At 41.7% G+C, this 23,791-nt stretch overlaps 1 protein-coding gene across 2 annotated transcripts in view; it reads right to left on the bottom strand.

The window, feature by feature from the left end:
* ERG (ETS transcription factor ERG) overlaps window positions 1–23,791 on the bottom strand; it is a 143,910-nt gene that overhangs the window by 87,503 nt on the left and 32,616 nt on the right. The window contains exon 2 of one of the 2 annotated variants that reach the window (XM_034074582.1): window positions 17,633–17,720. The exons of the other annotated variant lie outside the window; for it this stretch is intronic. Within the exon in view, the coding sequence (XP_033930473.1) occupies window positions 17,633–17,671 (39 nt within the window). The 5' untranslated portion in view covers window positions 17,672–17,720. The remainder of the gene's footprint in view (window positions 1–17,632; window positions 17,721–23,791) is intronic. 2 annotated transcript variants of the gene reach the window in all.

The raw sequence follows: 23,791 nt of genomic DNA, 5'->3' as shown, positions 1-23,791 counted from the left end.
CAGTAAATGTAAGCCAGCTAAAAATGTTTTATACAGGTATTGCAAAAAACATACAGATACCAAATTCTCTACCAATAAACAGTAGCAACACTAAGGATAATTCTGTGGAGAAGCAGTACCAGGACACACATTAATCCTGTATCAACTATAGCCACCATGCTCAGTCACAAGAGCAGAGGCCCATCATAGTAGCATCAACAGCTGATTATGGTATTAATTACAGTCACTACCATTTGTCAGCCACTGCACCACATGGATTACTTGTTAGTCCAGGCAGAATACAAATGTACCAGAGCTCAGGACTTTCTGCAGAATAACTTTAAGAAAGTTATCAAAGAGTAACAGTTGTCATAGGATGTAGGTTCATATTTCAGCATAAATTAGAAACTGATAAGCAAAGAGTAGGAGGCCAGTTTTCAGCATGGAAGAAGATTAATGCAGTGCGTCTCAAAAGTGGTAATCAGCATATTTAATCACAGTGCTAGTCAACGGCGTATGTTTTTTCCTACCTACATTGCTTTTTCATACGCATTTTCATACTGATTTGTCATAGCACAGTATTTTCCACTTGGATTGGTGAAACATTCCATATTTCCTTAGGCTTGTCTTGAGTAACCTAAAAAACACACGAACATAAATATCATCTCTAATCTGACTGGGGACTCACTTCCTGTTTTCCAGCTCATTACTAAATGTATTAAACAATGCCAGATTTAGGATGCATTTTGAGACAGGCACCCTGCTGCTGATCTGGGGTGTCAGGATGAAAACTGAATATTTACTATTATCTTCTTACTTTCTTATTTTTTTTCCATTTTTAATGGGTGACTGAATGTCACTTCTTCCCTTGACAAGAAAACTCCTTCAGCCTTTTTTCTTTTTTAATTAACCTGTTCTTCCAAATCTACTTTTTTGTGCATTCTAAAAATTGTGGTACAACTGTGACTTGCAATTTTCCTTTAGAAAATACATCACACTTCATCTCTTTCATATCACTGATGTAGGAGGTGTATTTGTAACTTTGCCATTGTTTATTATTGCAACTAGGTAGGTGTTACTTTGCCCCGCAGTAAGGCTTGGAAGTGCTTCCCAGCATCGCTCTCATGTTTGTTTTTAAAAGTAAAAAGACTGTCACTCCTAAGTTCTCTGCTTTCCCTGAGTTCCTACTTTTCTGTTGTGAGCAGCTCAGGCACATAATTCTTCAGGCCCTTCACAACTCCTGGATTAATACCATCAGGTCTGGGTAACTTGTTGCTATTTAATTTATCAGTTTGTTCCAGCACCTCGTCTGTTGATCCTGGAATAGAAGCAAAATGCTTTAAGGGCGCCTCTACAGCAGATATCTAAAGCAACTCACACACACATCCCTTAAAAAAGCATCATTCTAGCAGCCAGAATTACAGATTACATCCTGGTTCATGGACACAAGCCACACCAGACCAAATGGAGAATTCAAATAACCTGGTCTTTTTGCTGATGCTGAACATATGGTACCACAGCAAACCTCTTTATAATTAGCACAATCTATAAGAGACATTCCTCCCACCACCAATATTTTATTCAGCCAAGGTGGCTGCTGGTATTCTCCCAGCTGTGTGAGCTCTGTCTGTGTGTGTGTACACAGATGCACATGTATTGCAGACGAACCTGACCCACAGTGCAGATGAACACTTGGTGACATCATTACTGTCACTATGTATAATCCCAAAAGTGCCTACCTACCTCAGATAACACACACATTAATTCAACCACACTGGAATGCAGACCAGCCAGCCATGCATGCTGCTTCCTTGCCCGAAAACCACACCAGTGAGAGCAAACCGAGGCACCAGCCATGCTTGGGCACCTCTCTGTTTACACGAAGACCAAGAGCTGCCTGGAGACAGATGAACCCGAGGGAGCTGACCTGCTGGCAGCCCCCTTGCCCTTTTCCCCCCACCACAGAGTTATTAGGGCTGCAATGGGATCCATGTGTGAATGCCGGCCGGCCCACATGTGCACGCGCTTCCTGCGCTCCCAGCCCTGCCGGGGCTGGGGTTTTAAATGACAGCATTATATTTATATATCTGCCGCCAGAGGCCCGCAAAGGCTTGGCTAATTCTGGACACCTGCAAGGTCCGTGAAGCGGGCGGCCTGCCGACACCAGGGCAAGAAGCAGCTCCAGGGAGGAAAAGTGTCGGGAGGAGGGAAGAGCAGTGCCAGCCCCAGGACCCAAGTGCTTTGGAGCACACCCTGATGTTTTCCAAGACCAGACCCAAACCTCATTAAATCTGGAGTCTGAGTTAGCCATGGCTGCATGAACAGGTCCTCACTCCTGCTGCTGGGGGCTGCGGGTCACCGCAGCACAAGGCAGAGCCCAGGAACACAACCTGGTGTTAGTAACCAGGCTGTACAAAAGCTCTGGGCTTTGGCTCCCTTCCACCTTGGACATAAAACCGACCACAGCCAAACAAAGGTGGGGGAGGATCAAATCTGTGCTGAGCAAACAAACAAAAACGCTTTCTCCAAAGCTTGCCTGATAGATTTAATATGACTGGTTTTTGAAGGCTATATGTCACTTTCATTTGGCATTAATATAAATCAAATAATCCCTTGATCCCAGTAAGGCACTGAGGAGAGGCAGTCAAACCTCCAGAAGGGATGTGCTCCTTAACTTGGAAAGTTGGCAGATGATTTAATTTTGTTAGCAAATTTGACAGTGCCATAGGAATTTTCCAAAATCAAAGAGCTCTTTCATAGGCTTCTCTACCCAATACTCAATCCAGTGTCTAAGAATAACATTCAGCCCTCATTAATTAATGATATCAGTCCGAATAATGTCAGATTGCCTCAGAGACCTTGCCGGGACTGATGAATCACACCCTGCCGGCTCCAAGGCTCTCACTCTGACAAACTGCAGTGTGCAATGACAGGCTGCTTAGCCTGGAAAACTCTCACCCACGGAGCCCCAGCAGCTCTCAACCCACCCCGTTTGAGGCGTGCGCTCAATGCAGGGGCAGACTGTGAGGTTAATGGGTGTCTGAGATAGCACTCGGCTCTAGAGGACCTGCAGGGCAGGGGCTGGCAGCCATGGGCCCCTTCTTGCCCTGTCCCAGGGCAAGAGGGGGTGCTGAATGCAGAGTGTGACTGCCAAGCAGGGTGAGCTAGCAAGCCGGCAGCATTGCAACAGTGTGCCTCTGCTGTTGGGCAGCACCACGGCTGGCCCATCCTTGCCTGGCTTGGTTATCTCTGCTGGGCACACAGAGCTACACCCTGCCTGTATCAGGAAGGAAAATATTATGTCTTTTCACTGTGGTTAAGTGGTGCATGCAGTGCACGTCCCCATGTACTTTGTGTGACAGATGCAAGAATGAACTGCAGAGGTCTGCTAACTTTTGAGATTCACAGCAGAGTCAAGATACTATCCAATGGTGAAATGCCACAAAGAAATCTACATCTGTGAGTCTGGCTTTTACCAAAACTACAAACTGAGATTTCTCACAAGACCTACTCAGCTGATACTACTCCAACATGGGAAAAGACACACCAGCTGTCTCCATAAATTTACTATTTCACTGAACCTATAATTATGTATGAAAACATCCAGACTGCTTCCAAAGTGCACTGTACTAATACTGATACAAAATTGCCTTGTTTCTATTTGCAACATAATCACAAATCCACGCTTCAAGTTTTCACATATCCACATTCTGCTTTCTGTGACAGCTGAAAAAAGTGACTCCTTATCAGTCATGAATATGAGGTTTAGTAACATTTGCATATCACCATCTTTTTATGTAAATGTTGCACTCCTGAGGCTTCATGAAACATTTCTAAGGAAGAACAACAACTGCATTGTTTAAAACATTCAAGCAAATGTTTGTTCACAGATGCTCTGCCTTTCCCCTTGTGATGACCCTGGCTGGTCAGGCATGCGCATTGTCTCCTATCACTGCACCCCAGTTTCTCATCGGACACCCTGATCCTGCCATGTGTGGGCAAGATCAACACAGAGCTGAGCCAAGCCCAACGTAAACACGAGCTCAGCAGAAACACACATGTGGCGTTCATTGTGGGATCCCGGTCACAGAGGCAAAGTGTCAGAAAGACAAAGCTGGGACTTGTCTTTTTGTGCGGTGTTTGTTTATATGCCGCACACGTTATACCCAGTAACATGAAGCCATCAGTTTCAAGTTACAAATATACCATAAATGCCATAAGCAATTTATTTTTCTGCTCTGCCTAGGAAAGTAAATTTGGTATTTTTAAAAATTCTTATTTGATGCTGATGTATTCTGATGGCCACTGCAAATATATATGCTTTTATTATGCACAAGCACAGTTCTGATGTGATTTCTAAAGATCTCTCAGGGTTTGATGCGAAGGAGTGGTACCTTCAGAAAGTCCCCATTGGACTTCGGGATCCCCTCTACAAACAATTTTCAGCTCAGTAGGACTGGTTTAAGAACAATTTTAATGTGCTGTTTACTCTAAGGCATCTTGGTTCTAAAAGCAATTGACAAGTTTTGCACATGGTTTGTTTTTTTTTTTTGCACAGGTTTTGCACATTTTGCACACTTGTGTGTGGAAGAGGTACTGCCAAAGAAGCCTGTAAAAAGCATTACATCTAGAGCTTGTTATATTACTAAAGCATTCTGAAAAATTACACTAGTGATTGCATTTGAAAAATCTGGTAACTTTAATTTCACCACTGAAATATGATTTCTTTTAAAAGCCTTCTCCTTCATGGTCCCTGCCATAGGATCAACCCCAACATCTGGATAACAGAATCCAGGCTGACAGACTAATGCACATGTGGAGGAGTGTGTCTGCTACTTTGCTGCTTCTCAGGACAGACACATTGTCTCCCTCTCCTTCTGCCTGTCCCCTCCTTTTCTTTTCCTTTCACATTTCTTTTTTTTTTCCTTCCTTTAATAAGACTGTACATGTCTTACAGCTCTCTGCTGAGAATGTGACCAGTATGCGATATTGCCTTGCACCGACCAACACAGAACGTCTGGCTTAGGTGATACCAAGTGGTTACTGCCCTGGCTTCGAATGCTTGCTAGGTTATTAACCAGTACATCTGGCTCTCTCCCTAGGAGGGTGAGTTCTGCAGTGCCCCAGGAATTTCTTTCATACACCATTTTTATTAGCTTTTCAAAAGAATACGGATTACCACTGGAAAGGCCATTTGCAAGCATATTGGTCCCCAACCTGTTTAGCATGTTTAAAAAGCAACAATAACCAAAACCCATTATTTGATATTCAGAATTAATCTCTCCTCATTTTAGCACAGTCCTATTGTTCTTGTATTTGAAAGATCTGCTTTACTGCGAAAAGGTGGCTGGTGATTTGTGATAGAATTTTAAAAGAAAAAACAGTTTCAGAAAGACACAAAAATAACTTAGTTTAGAAATAAGGCTCCCAAACCATTAACTGCTAATTCTGCTCTTCCTGAAGACTTCAGTCCATCAGCACAGGGGGAAGAGAAAAGTTTTTGAGGCTTAACCAAAAGAAAGAAGCGCATGTGTAGCTTCAGAGAGCAAATTTATCTCCTTTGCCCACACATGGAAGTTACACAGGACGTGAAGTTTGAATGCAAGAATTGTATTACTATAATTTCCCATCTGGACATCCCTATTTCAGTAATGTCAGAGTGGCCTTTTCTGGTTTTGTTTATGTCACTTCCAAAGCAATTTAAGACAAATGGGAAAACTGCTTTTGTTTTCTTACTGAAAAAAGATCCAAGCGGAGGAGTTACAGAGGTAGCTCTCCAGGGCTTTCCTTCTACCTGCTTAGCAAAGTTCAACATGCCAGACCAAAGCTCTCCTGAAGCAAACCTGGCAAAAAGCTGCCTGCCCACCTACTGACCCCCTAGAACTCCACCTTCCCAGGAGAAACCTTCCTCTTAGAGCATCACCTGCAACTGCTGAGAACACTTCAAATGCAGATAATATTCTCCATGCAGAGCTAAGTAAGTACAGAAAAAACACACGGTTTGCTAGACTTGCTAATCAATCTCTTTTGAAGCCGTGTGAGGCCAGATTTTCAGAAGCTGTCAGCACGCCCCAGCTTCCATTGTTCTAAGTGGGAGTTGTTTGGCACTCACAACTTTTGAAGGGCCGATATTTCATGTAGGTGTCTAAGTGAGAGCTCTTCACTAACCTTTTGCAATTGCTTTTGGCTAGACTGATCATCCAGAAATACCACACTGCAAAGAGCAATGAAAGCACTCACAGAAAGCGTATTTTAAAAGTACATATAAATAGCCCATACTCCTCCAGCCAGGAAAAAAAAAAGCCAGCCTTCTGTGATTTCCCCAACCAAGGGAGACAGCCAGGCAAAAAGTTCAAACTTCAGTAAGTTCATACAATGAAAACAAAAACAAAACAAAAGTTCCTAATTATGTAAATGAAAACAGTGAATGTTTTCAAGAATGTCACACTCTTACTTGGAGATTTCTGCCAAGCAGAACAAGAGTTTAAGTCCGTCAGATAAAATCCTGATTCCTTTAGTTCAATATCAAAATAAATATCAAAACAAAAGGGGTGTCTAGTCAAACCTCTAAGCCATACATCGATACACAATAATATCAGATAAATTACAGCCAACAGAACATAAAGATCTTCTCACCTCCTCAGGTTTGAATCTTCTGAAAAGCCCACCTTGGCAGCATTAGACTTGGCATTGTTCAGTCAGCTCCAATCTTAAAAATAACCACTAGTCATTTGGTCCACTAAAGTTCATGGAAATCCTTACAGCGGTTTTTGCTGCACTTGCCTATAAACTGCATTGTCTTCTTAAGGCTTCCTGTCCTGCAAACAGAGGCACTAGCACAGAGATTCAACTGAAATTGTTTTCCCCCTCTTCTGCTGCTTTTATTTAACCAAAAAAAAAAAAAAGGAGAGAGAGAACTGGTAGAAGTTCCTTACAGGAGTTGGAAGAGGACATCTGCAGGCAATTTAACATGAGGGCTTGTTTCTGTGTCAGCTGGCAACCCCTGGATAACTCTGTCATGTAACTTATATGCTAAAACATGATGTAGGACAACCAGTAAGATTGGGTAAATATGGCAGCACACCAGTTTTATTTGATTAAGATTTACACTTTTTCAAAGCCCTGCCCTAAACTACAAAAACAAATACAGCCCTGCCATCGAGAGAATGTCTCACCCCGCCCCGGCAGCACTGAGCTTCATCAAACCCACCTTCTGCTGCAGCCCAGGACAGTCTCTCCCTTTCCTCCCCTGCAATTTGAAGAGTAACAGAAAACAGGGCTTTTTTAGATGAGGACAGGTATCTCTCCATTCCTTCACAGCGGCTCTCTTGATTCAGTAAGGACCCAGCTTACCCTCCTTTGCAGGCAACAGCAGCAGAATGTGGAAGGGCCCATGCAAGCATGAGGCCGAGCCTGCAATCTGTGCCTCAGTTCCCTGCTTCCTGTGAACTCCAAAAGGCTTTTCAGGAACATAGACTGATATCTAAAGGGAGCTCTGGAGATAACCCAGCTCAGAAACTTTCCCTGCTCCATGTGTTTAACTTCCTCCCAATTAGAAGAATCTGGTCAAGTGAGGAATGCTCATCCATTCTGGTTCCACTTCTGTTCTTGCATGAGATCTTACATGTTTTGACATTTATAGCTACTCATTTGAACCAAGGCACTGATTAGATTCAATTGTTACAATTACCTTTCTCCCCTTTCCTCTTTCTGTGCATGCTTTGGTTTGAATTATTAGCAATTTAAAAATCAATCTTGCAGTTAAATGCTTAATGATATAATTGCTTCTGTTGCCTAAATTTGTTTAGTTTGTGCTTTTTTAGTATGTAATAACTGGAAGTATATTTTCCTCTGTCCAAGTTAATAACTTTTCTGCAATGGCTGACATGCTGTTAGCCGACTGGCTGCTGCTCTGGGACAACTCAGAACTGGAAAGATTTTCTGAACCTATAACTAAGGAATAAGTGGCTTCCCTTAACTGAATGAATCTGAATTCTCAGATGGCCTCCACTTAAGTTTTAAACATTTTTTTGTTCATTCTGTGTTCATTTTGAGGGCCTCTTAGTCTAAATGTTGGGCAGAGAATCTCTCCTGTCCCAGACCTGGACATGTGTGCCAGCTAGGTCTGCACCATGTAGCACACTGTGCTCTAAAGCCCTTCTCCCCAGATCTCCATAGAGGAATCCTACAGGAGCCACCTGCTCACCTAAACAGGTTCCTTTGCAAGGAAGCTTGGAGGCTGGGAGGAAGGCAGCTTAGACCATCTCCTGTCGACAAGAAAGCAAGGACTGTGCCCCAAATGTCTTCAGACATCACCTGAGGTCCTGCCACACAAATCTCTCCCACCCTGACATCCAGAGATATTAACTCAGGTTTGGGGCATGGCTGCTCCTGCATGGCCTGCCATCTGCTCCCTGCATTACGAAGGATTACTACACTTGTGTAAAATGTCATCTTGATATAATTATATTCCTTTTGGATTTTGAGCTGGCTTATTTTGAAAAAGCCTGAGTGTACCCCTAGTCCTCTGTTACATTTTGAAGATACAGCATGTGGATGGGATTCAGTCCGTATAATGAAGAGCTACCTACAAGTCCCCCTGTGCTTAATGTGTTCTGAGTCCCATGTAAGCAGTGGAAAGGTACCGGTGCTCACCAAGGACAATTCACCCCTTCCCAACATAGGTCTCACCTATTTTTTAAACAGGGGATCCAGAAACTGCTTAAACTAAATACCAACCAAAAAGCATGTAAAGTTAGGTGAGTGTTTCATCCAGCATATCCTCAGGCTCTCCTATTAAAATCTTCCATTTTAATGTTATCCCACCTTATCCTACTTTTTCTCCCCATATGCCATGAAGCAAGTGTTACCATTCACAACGCCAGGCCTCATGGCAGAGCAGAAAACACAAAAAAACAGAGGTCAAAAGGGTTTCACAAAGCTGCCTTTCCTCTTCCCAGCTGTTCTCTTAAGGACAGCAGCAACAATGTTGGGTGCATGTTCGTATTTCTTCTGCAGTGAGACTGCCATTGATTTAAGCCAATATACCACATTGCTCCTTCTGACACCTACCCAAGAAGCGCAGGCAGCACTTGGGCCATGGTCTGGCCATGCTGGACACAGGATTTCTCATGTTTGCAGGATTCCTCCTGCGTTATTCACAGCCCTGATATGCCAGGTTTCTGGGTTCTTGGAAAATCTCTATATATGACCAAGGCAGTATGGACAAATAATTATGTCAGCTCAACCTGGAAGGCTCACAGCACATTGCAGACTCATCTACCTCCTTTTGAATGCTACTTTGCTGAATGTGAAGTAGCAGGTTACAGTATCCTACCAAACCTTTACTGCTCTGCAAGGGTGTGATAATGCCTGCCATCCATCAAGTTTCTATTTGGGAGGTAATCACATATATATATGGAATATACAATGCACATGCCAAACACTCTTTGCAGGCCTCAGCAGCAGAATAAATTGATCCCTTTCATGTCACCAAAAAAGTACTAGAAGCAACATAAGTACTGGCCTAGAGATGCAGGGGATGTAATGCAGTAAACCTCAACCACATTGAATTCAGCCACGTGGTAAATATGGAAGGTAACACTTGGGTTTTGCAGGCCATTAGGCAGCAAAACCCCTGTATTTCAGAGAACAACCTGCTAGTGAATGGAGCACACTGTAGAGCCTATTGGGAACAGAGCTTGCTAGTAAGTCAGATGTGGGAATTTAGGGGAACAGCAGTCGTCCTGTCATCCTTTCTGTTCTTTTAGGGCAAAAAAGGACAGGCTGGACTTTCAGATAAATAAACAAAATTGCACCAAGAACATACATATGGTATAGGATCAGTTTCCTTTTCTAATGAAACATGTCTGGAAGTACCCAAATATTAGCTACTGACTTGAGCCAAAGAAGAAATATTTTTCACAACAGGAACTGGAATTGTCTTGGGAAAGAAGACTAAGAGTCTGAAAATGTCCTACAGAATAACGAGCAAAGACTTACAGCAAATGATAAAACAGCAAGTTCGTAGAAAGTATCTAATCAAATGCCCATAACTGTTTATGAGGTAACGTCTGTATTAAAAAACTAAAGAAGGGAATTAAACAACACATCAGCAAAAGATATTATACCCTAAAGTCAACTTTGGGACACCAACGGAATTAGTGAAATAATCCAAAAGGGACTTGAGGAGACTAGAACATAGGCTGGAAATAATGAAATAAGATTTCAGATTTAAGGAGATGGGTTGTCAGTACAAGTATTTGATATGAGATTTTTAACTGGGGGAGAGGAAGGGGGTAGGCAAGGGAGGAAGAGCGAGAGAGGTAAGAGACCCCTTCTGGAGCACACAAAACACACACCAAGCCCAGGAGAAGCCTCTCTCCCTGTCTGTAGTCTGCTGGAACAAGAGCCCCTGGAGTATGCCTTTTAGCTCTAGAAGGCATTATCAGAAGGAAAACAATATGGTGATTCGTGACCAGACAACAAGTACAGCTGAAAGCTGGGCTGAACACAGCTACAGTGCTGAGGTGGGGAAGGCTGCCTGGCCCCCATCACCTGAAACAGACTGTGACCAGAACTAATGAGGACAGGATGTAGGATGCTTGGCAACCTCCTGTGAGCTCTCCCTATAAATCTCCCTCTTCAGGAAGGTGAGGAAGAACAAAAGTACTGTGAAATTAAGGAGTTTGGATCTGTACAGAGCAGGAAAAAAAAATCTGGTTAAAGAGGGGAACAGGGTGGCTGAATATGAAAAGATTCTTCACAATAATGAGTCATGGGGAATAATGTCTCAAGAAAGGTTAAACATGACCCATTGATTGGGATATTTGTGGCCAGATCAAGGGAAAATGAAAATGTGCATTAAACAGTAATCTCTGACTCACTGGGAGATAATCTCTACACATCTTTAGCATTTGCGCTGTAGATTTGTGTGAGGATATTCCTGGGCAGGTTGTTTCTGTAACCACTTGTCAAAGAAGGAGGATACTGCCGTTACAGCCTCCCAGAGTTCCAAGGCTGCCCAAGTACCACACTGGTAGAGCTCCCAAGGCAGACTTTCTTGCACCCCTCCCCTTCATCACTCTCACTGGGGCCACATGCAAAATACACAGCCTTGGAGGCATGTAACGTAACATGGACACAGATACATGGAGTTGCTGGCCCTGTCTATTGGGATATCCAGGACCTAAGGACCATCTACTTTGGCAGTGGCTTGAGAGAGATTTAGAGGCAGCAAAACAAGCCTGAGATCTGTGTGCCCTCAGTCCCAACACAGACTCTTTAGCAGAGGAAGAGGAAGTGGAGAAATCTTGTTTTGCAGTTTCTCTGAAGCCTAACTCTTGTTGTTCTGTACCTGTCTTGCCTGCTCTTCCCAACTTCTTGTAACTTCTCCCCACCCTCATCTTGCCACCCTGGCTCTAGTTTCCATGACCACCAATTTTATGATTTCTACCCATCAGCAGTAGTAATGTCCAGACTTTTAATGATCTGGCAGACTGCAGAAATGAGATTTAAACACATCTGACTCCACATAACAAAGGGTTAGTATAAAGCATATATATCAGCTGAAGCATTGAAAATGCATTTGGTACTCTTTAGTTTGCTCTTTTCCTGCTTATGGAAAAAGATAATTTTTGTTTAAAAATGGCTTCACTTAAGGAATTATCCATGCCATTAGTCCCCAGAACAATAGAGATTAAAGTCTCTAAACCATCCCCTATCAAAACAACATACTTTTCTTTGAACACGTCATTAACACTGTTTTCCATCTGGCTGTTGGCAGCAATCTTGGATTTGCTCCGAATTGCTGTAAGTTCATTAATTATAGTACACAGAAGCCATTATCTCTCTTTTCCTTTAGCAAGGAGGTATTTGCTCAGGCAGAGAGAAGTAAAGTTCAAGAGAAAATGAAAAAAAGCCTTTACTCATATAAGCTCGATTACAATCATTTGGTTGCAGTCCAGAATTCTAAATTTCTGAAAAGTAAATCACAAGTTCTGCTTATCAGGAGATTCTATCATTCAAATACAGTAGTGATTCTGGAATTGTTACAGGTAACTGATGTATGTTGACAGGGGATGGAAATAATGCATCAGATTTTTAGGCCTGCTGGTTTGGGGCCATGGTGAATGAGTGCTAGCATGGAGGAGTGTCAGCCACATTCATGATAAACTCAGTTCCTTTAGTTTATGAGGAACCCAAAGTAAACCATGGCTATCATTCAAACCAGACTTAGCAACTATGATTCAGCTAGCATAATTAGTAAGAAATTGAAACAGTGGTGTTACCCTGTCAGTACAAAAGCAGAGGAAGAGCTTTTAAAGTTTTGCCAGAATAATGAATGAAGTACACAGTGAGGGGTAAGCAAAGGGGATGGGACTTACTGCTACTCAGCTTTGGGGTATGCTGATACTGATGCTTTTCATATCTGTCACAGGGGGACATTTGTAACCCATGAGATGACAGCCTGCATGCAGCAGTTATACCAGAGCAGCTGTCAGGCAGCAAGCAGCAAGTATGCAGCCCAGATAACTCACAGTAGCTTGTTCACCTCTGTGCATTGGCGCTAAAGGCACTTTCTCATGCTGAAAGGACTTTGCAGGCAATACGTCCATGGGGTGATCACCAGTTCCTAGCTGTAGGAGGTTTGGCTCATTAGCCAACAACTATCAGGAGGAGTTATTCCATATTTTTTGGAGGGGATGGGAGTATGTTATCAAATTGACTCCAGTGGTGACGTACAGTGATACAGTAGCATTACATACTCCATATGGATCGCCTCCTAAACTGTGCTGCAATGTGTCTGCCATTAGCTTATTTCATATGTGACTTCAGGCAAAGCCCTTTGCATCTTTGGCTTAGATTTCCATGCTCTCACTCTTAGCTGAGCTGCCCAAATATAATTTTATAAGCAATGAAAGAAGTGCTTTAGCAATGCAAAGAATCCACAAAGACTAGGTTCCTAGCTTAGTTGGGATTCTAAAAAGAGGTGGGAGGAAAAGCCTGGCTTTATTCTCCTTATCCTAGGGGATAATAGTAATTCTATCCTCCTTCCCTTCTTGTCCCCCTTGCCTATTCAGGCAGAGACTGTATTGTGCATACAAAACTCAAACTCACAGCATAATGAAGTCTTGGATCCTATTTAGAGGCTCTACAATTCCAGGAAAAATAACAGATTATATCAGACCCAGACTATGCTCCTTAATGAATAATACCAGTTAAAAAAAAAAACAAAACAAAAAACCAAAAAAACAACAAACCAAACCAAATAAAAACAAAAACCAAACAGATTTAACCATAACGCAACAGATTAGGCACATCCATCAGCATCTTTAAACTGCCACAATTTGAAATCCACCATACTCTTTGCCAACAAAGGAGCTCTAGGATCAGGTTTTGTAGTACTTCCAACGACAATATAGGATGCTGTGCATGGAAACGTTCATATGCCACCCAATTAACAGGCCAGGCACATAAGTGCTAAATATAGGAGTACTTTTCAGAAACAGCTATGGAGTAATTCTTCTGTTTCTTCTGAGAAACCAGGTTTTTCTTCACTGAAATATTAGGTATAGCTTTCAGACTTGGTACCCCTATTTTATAGATTCAGAGGCAACAATCTCTAGTTACATTCACAGAACAAATAAGGTTTTACAAATACAAACCAGCTGAATTTGGCTCACAGTGCTTGATGCCCTTTTGTAAAAATTGTCCTGTTTGCTTAAGCTCTCTGGGACATAAAGTATCCCTATTCTTCAGCTTCCAGAAGGCAAAGTCATCTATGGAATTCACAAGCATCGCTGTTCAGCCGCTGCCATTCACCTGTCTCTTCAGTCTCCCCGTATCTCAAAACCATTATGAAGGAACAGAAAAATCAGACCATCTACATATAAACAGACCAAATCTTCCAGGTTAGACACCATTTCTGATAAATACAGTCATTTCTTAAAAGCAGTACCCTGGACTCTTTTTTCCCGTCCCAGTGAGGGGCAAAGGAATTGTGGTAACTCATATTTTCCTGAGAAATGGTTCCACAAGATCTCCATACAGTGATGGCAAAAGACAAATAAAGTCATACAACCCTTTGATCTTTGCAAGTAAGGCTGCTGAAAGCAGATTTTAACCCTTTAAAAAAATTAAAAGTCTTACTGAATAGTCAGTATTCACAAAGCATAAATCACTAAAAAAATCATGCAAAGCTCTGGTAGAATTTGCAGTGTTTCTGTGACTGCTGTTGTAAGAACTACTTTGATGAGTAACAGAACAACAAAACTAACACATTAAAACCTGTATAAATGGCAGCCAGTCTTGCCCATACAAAGGTGCATTTCTAGAAGTGACCCTTGCTGTATGTAGGATGGAGATCAACTTTGTCATGAAAACAATGTTTGAAAACTTCTGTGGTGACAAAAGGACCTTCATCCCCTGGCACAATAAACAAAATTCTTATTATTATGCTTAATATTGAATTCTTTTTTAGCTCCCAATTCAAACAATAGCCCCTTTCAGTGGCATGGGCAGGGTGAGAGGTGGAGGACAGAGTTGGTTGCGAAGTCCTGTCTACAAACTCCTCTCCAGTGTGCAGACTCTTTAGAGAAAACCCATTCTGGAAGAGTGAGGGAGTACACAAAGATCAGTATAAACATGAGCATCTTGTACCCAAGTCCTTTCAACTACCAAAAACTGCTCCAAAATAATTTCTTCATTCTAATTAGGGATACTGGATAGCAAGAATTAATTTTTCTTGCTTTAAATCAAGTTAACTCTTTTTTTCTTAACAGTTTGCCACTAATTCAAACTAATGAAACTATTTTGAGCCTTAGGAGTAGCAAATCTTACTAAACTAAGGTGCTGATCTCACAAACCATTGGGTGCACACTGAACCTTATTAATGTGAGTTGTCTTGCTCAGCCCTCCCACAGGCACTAAATGTGTAAAACTGATCAAAAATGAGGGTCAAAATTCCCCACATTTTGCTGAACTGGAACTAAGTCTTTTTTTTTCTCATCCACAATCAAATGTTTCTTTCCTTCACACTTGGGCAAAACGTGAGACTGTGACTGAAGTGAAAACTGTACATTAGGGAGCAACAGGAACACGAGTTCACTGTATCAATTATGGATGCTTCATTCAAGCTGAAGAATGTAAAGTTTAATTTTTAGTAGCTATGGAATGAAGCTGCCCAACCAGAATGAGGACATACACATTGAGACTTTCAAAACATTTTCCCAAAATTGGACAGGATCTGCCTGGGAGTTGGAATTTGGCTCTTATCATTTCTCATTCAGGAAAGGAGAGCAAAACCTGTGAGTGATTACATTTTCTTCTGATAGTGGGAAAGGCTGATTTCAGAACAGCACATACAAAAATTCACATAAATGCAAATGAAATCACCCTTTCTGCAAGGAAGATGTCTCTGAATATTCATTTTGCCATATTCATGTCTCTTTCACATAATTTTCTGCACATATTCAGGCAGAAAACTGAAATCTTCAAATCTGTCAAATCTTAATAATTCAGACACTTCCTAGAAAGCAGTCATCAATGTTACAGCTCTAAATGTGCATGAATGAGGCTATGTCTGCTTATTTGAGAAAACACAAGAGACAATACCATATGACTACCTGATGCAGTACAGTTAATTGAAACCATACCAAGGATGACTGTAATGAACCCAGTCTGTCCCTTCTATATCACCACAGCAATGAGAGAAAGAAAAGGCCATCACACCGAATAGTCTTTCCCACATCCTATGCACTATACTTTTTCATTACTTATTTTTAAGACCATAGTTATGTCCACTCTTAAAGTCAGAACAGAGCATCCATGGTGGCTTTCTGAAGAATGTGTTTAGACTGAAGTGGACCCTAATGACATAAACAGAAATGTGACGGATTTGATATCTAGTTGGCTAGCTTTCCTATCCCAAACACAGTATTAAAGTAATTGCCTTCCTCACACCCTTCTGTGTGATGATCTGCTGAAAATAGGCTTCTGCAAGTTCCCTTGAACAAAGTATTACAGAGATTTTTATGAGGCTCTCTTTTACATGCTGCAATAAGATTCATGCATACCCAGCCCTGCCCTCTCAAACTCTTATCTCCTATGGTTAAAAGCCCCAGCTATTTCAGACACTAGTTTTGGCAGAAAGCATGAAAGTGAGTTCTTCTTAATGTTATTTCTGGTACTGCAGACATGCAGCATGAAGAGGTACTAAATCCCTTTCAGTTTTTTGAAGTCTTACTGGTTGAAATCCAGATGATGAGACATACTGAAGCAAGACTGCTTATGGGGGGAGTGTGTGTGTTTTTCTGCTCTTTCCATGAAAACTGAGGACCAGAAGGCTGTAAAAGTGCTGGGTTTTGGAGAGAGGGAAGGGATGAGCTCTCCAACTGCTGCCAATCATCTTAGTATCTAAACACAATCCAAAAATGTTGCAGGAAGATATACAGAGTAGTTATTTCATTCACTACCCTTTCATAGGAAAAATGAGTTGTTTAAAATAATATTTCTTTTTTTTCAGTTAAATATAAGTTGTAAAATTAAGGTTCTCTGTAGGGAGCTGGTAGATAGAAATCAACTGAAAAGAAACTCCATGAAAAGAGATGAGAAATTGGAGAAAATCTAACCTCAAGAAAAGACAGAAAGATAGAAAAAAAGGCAGTCAGAAAGAATAAAAGAAAAGTTTTCACTTGCAGCCCACTTAACATGGCTGCTCTATTTATTTGATTACAGAAATCTTATTACACCAGGAGTATCTTCAGATGGCAAAATCCATGTGAATGAGAACCTTGCAGTTTGTATATAAGGATCAGATGGCTCTTCCCACCTAAGACATTGCTATATGAGTGTCTTTTTACTTTGCAAAAGAGAATTACTGTTCTTCTCTAGAAACAGTCAGGAAACTGTTTCCAAACAAAACCTCTGGATGATGAAATAGTGAGTCAGGAATATTGACCCCCAAATCAGTCACTTTGAGAGGCTCAGATGTTGTTTATGTACAATACCCCAAAATGTCTTGTTCTTAGCAGCACAACATTAGCTGCACCTGCTAAGGCTAGCAGGTTCCTAAGCTTCACTGAAGAATGATAGGAAAAACACAGTAACATAATAGTAATAATAATAGCAACAATACCGGAAAAACAGTATGCCACCTTCTGAAATGTGGCAGAACAATGTGGTTTTTAAGGCAACACCACAGTCCAATATCTATTCTCCTCTGACTTACATAAAACGATGCACTGAATCTTTTCAAAGGGATTTGAATTGTTGCATTATGCTAATTTTCATTCTCCAGTTCAAGTTAATGTTTGCCTCTGGCTTCCATGGCACAGAACTGGGGATATATGAATTTAGTATTTTTCAGGTGGGTGTATTTTATCAAGCATACTAAATATTAAAGGACCATCAAAGGGTTTTAATGTTAGAAGAAGTTATCCTTAAAATCTCCACATGCTTCAGAGCACATCAGTACAGGTGTTAGCAACAAAGTCTGCAGGACTGACTCAGACAATAACATATAAATATTGAGCAAAGAAAGAGCCAGTTTTGTGCAGTAGCACAGTTTATAAACATGCAAGAAAATCTACAGTATGTATACATATCCTTTAATCTTATGACTCTGAGGACTCACAATAAACAGGAAACTAACCTTGATGTGAGCTGCTGGATCTGGGACAGTCTGAATCATGTCCTTTAACAGGCCAATGTGTTTACCAGGAGCTCAGATCCCAAGGCAGCTGCATAAGCAAAGAAACAGAAGTCATATGATTATATTTTAAAAGCTTATTTTCAATAGAAATCTCTTATCTTTTTATAGACTGATAAGCATCTTTCCTTCCCCAGACCTACTTGAGGACCAGTACAGTTGAAACTCTAAGGTGTTTCTGTTTCTACATCATCTGTTTAGCATTTATTTCCCACAGGAGAAAACAGTTGGCCCTGAAATTCTCCTGGAAAATTGGTCTTTTTCTGTAATTCAGGAATTTCCCAAAATAAGAACTTTGGGATGTGCTCTGCCCTGCACAGCCCCATTATTCACTCAAGATACCAGGAATTTCTACAATCCCTTCTTCTGAACTTTGAAATATACAGCAGGATTGGAACAGATCTGGAACTGATATAAATAAATATAATTTCACTGAAGTTGTGCCCATTTACAAGAGCTGCAAATCTCATCCATCCGCACAATTAACAGAACTTCAGAGCATGGGAATCCATCCTTCTGGGATCCCTTATCCATGTCCGGTCATAAAACACCAAGGGGTTTGGGCAGGCAGGGTGCATTTGTCTGTATGTGCAAGGGTGGGTGACCATTAAAACAATTTAATAACAATATACACTACAAGTAGAGTACTGCTGAGTAACTAGAACATCAAATAACTGCTAAAACTAGAGACTGATAAGTCAGGGAACTAGAAAGCATGGAAAAATGTAGGAACGTGAATATCACTTGGACTAATCTGGCTCTTTCTTCATTCTCCCTAAAAGCCTGGAAATTCCTATTTCTCATGCAAGAGGTTTCCTTTTGCCCATGACCCTGAACTTCTTTCATGTTTTAAAGCAGTAAGCCACTATGAGAAAAAAAAATCTCTTTCCTCAGCATTGGCTATTTTATTTCATTATCTGTCCTCACATCTACACTAGCTTACAAATCAAATTGCAGATAGCTTTTACCTATTTACTCAGGAGAAATATTTATAAGATGACTAACACTGAGCTGCAGCTTGCCCCAGAAGCAGTCTTCATGATACAAGGGAACCATCTATAAACTATGGCACTACACAGTGCAGTTAAAGGTATCGCCATTTAGATCTTGGTACACTTCCCCCATACTACTTAGAAAAGCCAGCTTTTTGTATCCCCTTCAAATCCATGAAAACTAAGAACTTAATTTGATGGCCTATTACAGAAACCCCAAAACAGGCCAAATTCCCATTTTGCTCAGCTACCTGTATCAAATGCAATACTGATGTAATGGTTTTAATAGAAGATTTTTCTTTCCATAGACTTAAATACCTTCAAAAGCAATAGACGCTTGTTTTGGTAAAAGCAAACTTTCAACAGCAATGTTGTTCAGATTTAAGTCATATAGAAACACTAATAGCACTGACAGGCCTTTCAGCTCCTTTCCTCCCTTCTCTAGTAAATCCACGCCTGCCATGTTATTCATTGGATTTATGGGATTCGTATTTTAAGCTTTCAAAACATCATGCACAGGATCTGGAAACTACTAAATTTCATTTAAACTGAACAGAAAAATATTTTGAACCCAGTGTTAGATCATGTTTTCACAGTTTGCATACTTTCATCATTGTGTTGCCATAACGGTACCTCACCCCCAGCAAAGAAGCTTACCCAGGGAACTGGGCACTTGTACCTCATCAGTGTCTATTTCTGTCTCTCTAAGTCTTTGCTCAGCGTGCAAGTATGCACTGTGTCTCTTCTCCCTACTGATGTATTTTACTCCATTAACCCAGGTCTCAGAAGAGAGGTGGGTTTAGATACAATTCAGGAAACAACTTCTCACAACAATTAGACGCAGAGAAGTGGCTCCGATGCTTCTTGCAGAGCTGGTTACCCCCACCCCTATTTGTCCCCCCAAAATGCTGCTTGTACCCTGTCCTGAAGCCTGCCCCCTTAATAGGACCAACTACGTGCCACCTTGCATTGTGGTGAAGATGGAGAATGCAAGACTCCTAGCCTTCTACAGTGGCTGAGCTGGGATTTCTGCCCCTCTTGAGCTCTCCCTGCCCAGGTGGTTCACCCAACAAAAGTACGGTTTTGTGCTTAGGAAGCTATTTGTGTGTAAGAGAAGTTGTTTGAGCTACATGAGGCCCATTCTTATCGCATCTTTTCCCCAAGAAGATGGATACTTTATAGAAGAGAAAATGACGGACAACATTTGCAAAACAGTTGCCAACTCTACACCACATGGTATGGGAATCGAAGACAAGCAAATGTTAGTCAATATGAGTTGGAAAGATGCATATGCAACTGTTCTGGCTACTTGACTTTTCCCCATACTGCTGTGTAGCAGTGATCCTAAAAGGCGGAATTTTGCTTTAAACACAACTTTTGGCAGTGTATTCTTTCTCACCTGGATATTCATCTATAACTACACTAAAGTAGGACATGTTCTAGTTTGCAAAAAGCACGACTTTTGCCCTTTTGCTTCTGGAAATCATTGTTAAAAATGCTTTTCTTGCCTTTTCCAAGCAGAAATATAATTTTAATTATTTCAGCTCCACCTTTACTGGCTGGAATTGGAAGCTTCCAGACATCTGGTACTAACTTGCTGAACCAGATGGTATTTATTGCCAGAACCTCCCCCACCCCCAGCCCAAATTTCATGCTGGTCATGCTTGTGCTTGACAGTTTGTCACAGAGTCTACACGTTGCTGTAGATTTTGCCATGCATCCACTGGCTAGCATGACTCTAATGCAAGAGCTAAAATGACACTAAAGCCTGGTTTATGAAGACATCTCTTTTCAGGAAATCGAAGCAAGGAAATGATAACACAAACTGAAAGTAAAGCACTTCATTAAGTGCCTTTCTGATTTAGGGTTTAGCCCTGGAAGGATATATTTGTAGCCATAGAGAGCAGAGAGATAGCAGCAGTCCTCCTGGCAGCACCCAAAGCATGGACCCTTCTGCTGTTCCTTCTGGTATGTAGCCAGATGCAAGTCCATCATATGATTGCAAAGGAAACAGGCCCTGTCACATAACAGGAAACCTGCCCACCACGTAAAACAAATAATAGGTCATTAGGTCAGTATAACCAGCGGGACTGTGCATACCTGGTCACCTAACCAGAGCTGCAGAGCTGCTGTGGGCTGCAGAGCAGCATGGGCAGGCAAGAAATGGCTTCTTGGTGGAGTTGGTGTGTACGTGCTCTCCCACCAAGTGAAAAGAAGCTGTGTTTTAGTTATATGTGGGGACAGAGCATGAACTGAGCATGCCCCAAGGGCACTGGGAGGGAAGGCACCAGAAGAAAGGCAGGAGACTTCTGGGACTGTAGACCAGGCTCACATGCCCTGCCAATATCCTCAGGAGAAGAGGGTAGCTGGCATCAGGTTGTGGACAGCACTAATTGCTCACATCAGGATGTAGCTTTTGTTACTGGTTTCCATCCCCTAACCCATTGAAAGTATAATACAAGAACAACAGCAAGAGTAGCAATGTTGCTCATGAGACGGGAGACACAAAATCCCTTCTGATGCTTAGGACAGATTGAAATATCAAGATAAACCCATGTTATTTTATGAGACCAGCCAGAACTGGGTATGCCTGTGCTACCCCACACAGGAGGACACAGATAAGCAATGGAGTCTGTTGTCTTTCTGTGCACGCATGCATGCAACCCAAGTTTTTGGCATTATGTAAATACATCAAAGGGTCACAGAATTATGTACAGCTTTGGAGTTCACCAGATGTGATTACATTGTTTTTCCTTTTCATAGTCGTATCCAAAGGATTAGACTTTTTAGTGTACACATAGACTGCTAAATTACTCAGAGGCTGAATATCCCCTCTTATATGGGGGGCAGCACACACACCTCTCTCATATATTTTCACACTCATGTCACCTTGCAGACAGCTATGTGGTTCCATTTTCCATTATTTGGCATTCTGTGTTCACCTAAATAAATAAACCAGATTCCTCGTGATATGTTCTACACCCTGCATTAAAGCCCTGTGAGTGAGCATGACTGGGCAGTCAGCATTGGAAAAAGGCTCCAGGCAAAGCTCCCAGCAATGCAATGCCCACATGGAGCACAGCTTGGCTGCAGCAGAGAAACATGGTCCATGCTGCTGCTCTGTCAGGGATGAATGCAACCCAAGGTACTTAGCCACAAACAGAATGCTTTTCAAAATATACCCACAGTGTGTATTTGATATCAGAAAATGAAGGGCTAATTAATCAATGGCAAATGAGCCAGATACCTGGTGCAGCAAAAACAAGGACAATATGAAATGGTTACCCAAGCACCGGCTGCATGAGAGACAGCAGCACCAATGTTCTACCTGCAGGACAGTGGCTGTCTCCAAAGAGCCCTGTGTCACTACTGCTGTGACGCTAAGGGCCTGCACTTCACAAATATGTGAATGTTAGACAGCATGAAAAGCTATGAATGGCAGACAGCACTAGAGAGTTACACACACACACACACACACACACACACACACACACACTGCTACAATGACTAATACAGAGTGGCATTGTGGTGAATTTCTACCAGCGTGACTTTCGGATATTTACCATTACTCACAGGAGGTGAATCCCTGAACAGTTATGCAGACTATCCCAAGTGAGTGCCAGCAGGACTTTCAGATCCCTCACACTGTCATGCAACTGTACTTGTCACATACTTTATAAGAACTGATGCTTTTCAGCTGTTGGAGAACTTTTGAGACATCCATTTCTTGATTGATTTTTCAGAAAATCTCTTTTTGTGCATCTGGGTCCTACCAGCACTGATGATAGTGTGTAAGAGAGAGAAAGGTTGTGATAAAAAGAAGAAGGGCTATAGGCCTGCTCTCAGAGGTGTGTAAAAACAGTGTAAGCTCTTACTTCTGTAGCTCAGGGCTGCACTTCTTTGGTAGATGAATGGCCCAGATGTGATTTTCAGATTTCTGTGATTTGTGGACACCTAAAATCACTCCAGTTATGGTGGGAGCCTTTGTATAGCAAATTTAAGCCAAACTTTGGCTTACTGCACTTTAGAAGTAGTCTACAAACCTGAGGAGCTGCAAGACTATCAACTGAAAACCAGTGTGCAATCATTCATTTCCCTGGCGCTGTTACTGTTTTATTCCTATCATACGGCTTTACTGAAATGAAGCCATTAAGTTATTAAGTTCTTTAAATTAAGTCTTTAACAGGACTAAGAAGAGAAGAGGTGAAATCCTCATCCACTGATTATCCACAGTTTATTAACTGGACTTTTGCCACTGTCTGAAGCAGGCCAGTAATTCACACACTCTGCCTTAGCTATCTGTATGAAACTCAGGAGCACAAGATTGTTACAACTGTGCAATTTGGACACTGCTGAACCAACAAACAAACGAAGAAGCTTCTTGCACAGCATGGTACTCCCCTTCTATAGTACTTTCATGTTTAGAAGAAGTTACTGTAGAGGCAGCTCCTACCGGTACCTAAGCTTTGCCGTGGACCTTGAGGGGAGCCCTGCCAGGAGCTGGGGCAGACCATGCCCCACTCTGCACTGCAGATGTGGGGGAAATGTCTCAAAGAGCAAAACCCAGTAGTACCTACAGTAGAAGAACTGAAGTGCCCAGAACTGAAGTCACCTGAGTGCTTATAATTCAGCATTAACAAACCAAAGATCCCATGAGCAGACTGTGAAATAACAACTCTTCCGACCCAGAGCCAATACTGACAGCAAGCTGTTACATAGCAGAGCTGCTTGACATGGGCTTAAAGCTTTTGTGTATAACTTGTGGTTGGGTATAACCACTTCAGGTTTTGTTTGGGGTTGGTTTTTTTTTCCCTTCTTTCGTTGTAACCTTTCTGCATTTTAACAGCCTCAACAATAAAACCCTGAGGAAAGATCCTGCTGCACTCACAAAATGCTGCTTACTGCCAAGGCAGTTCACCTGAAGTCAGTGTGTATTTGCTGTTTGGGTAAAACTTAATGACTGCAGGTGGATAACATGAATAAAATAACAGTAAAGGGCAAGAAAACCAAAATAGGAAAACATGTGTCAATCAACCTCTACAACTTTCCATTCTCAATGAAAACTTTTTGTACTTATCCTGTCCTTGCAAGACTGAAATAAATGGATGTG

This window comes from Melopsittacus undulatus, chromosome 2, assembly GCF_012275295.1.
Source record: "Melopsittacus undulatus isolate bMelUnd1 chromosome 2, bMelUnd1.mat.Z, whole genome shotgun sequence".
In the NCBI taxonomy this organism is placed as follows: Eukaryota; Metazoa; Chordata; class Aves; order Psittaciformes; family Psittaculidae; genus Melopsittacus; species Melopsittacus undulatus.
The sequence above is the reverse complement of the archived record's forward strand: the minus strand, read 5'-3'. Positions and strand labels throughout refer to the sequence as shown.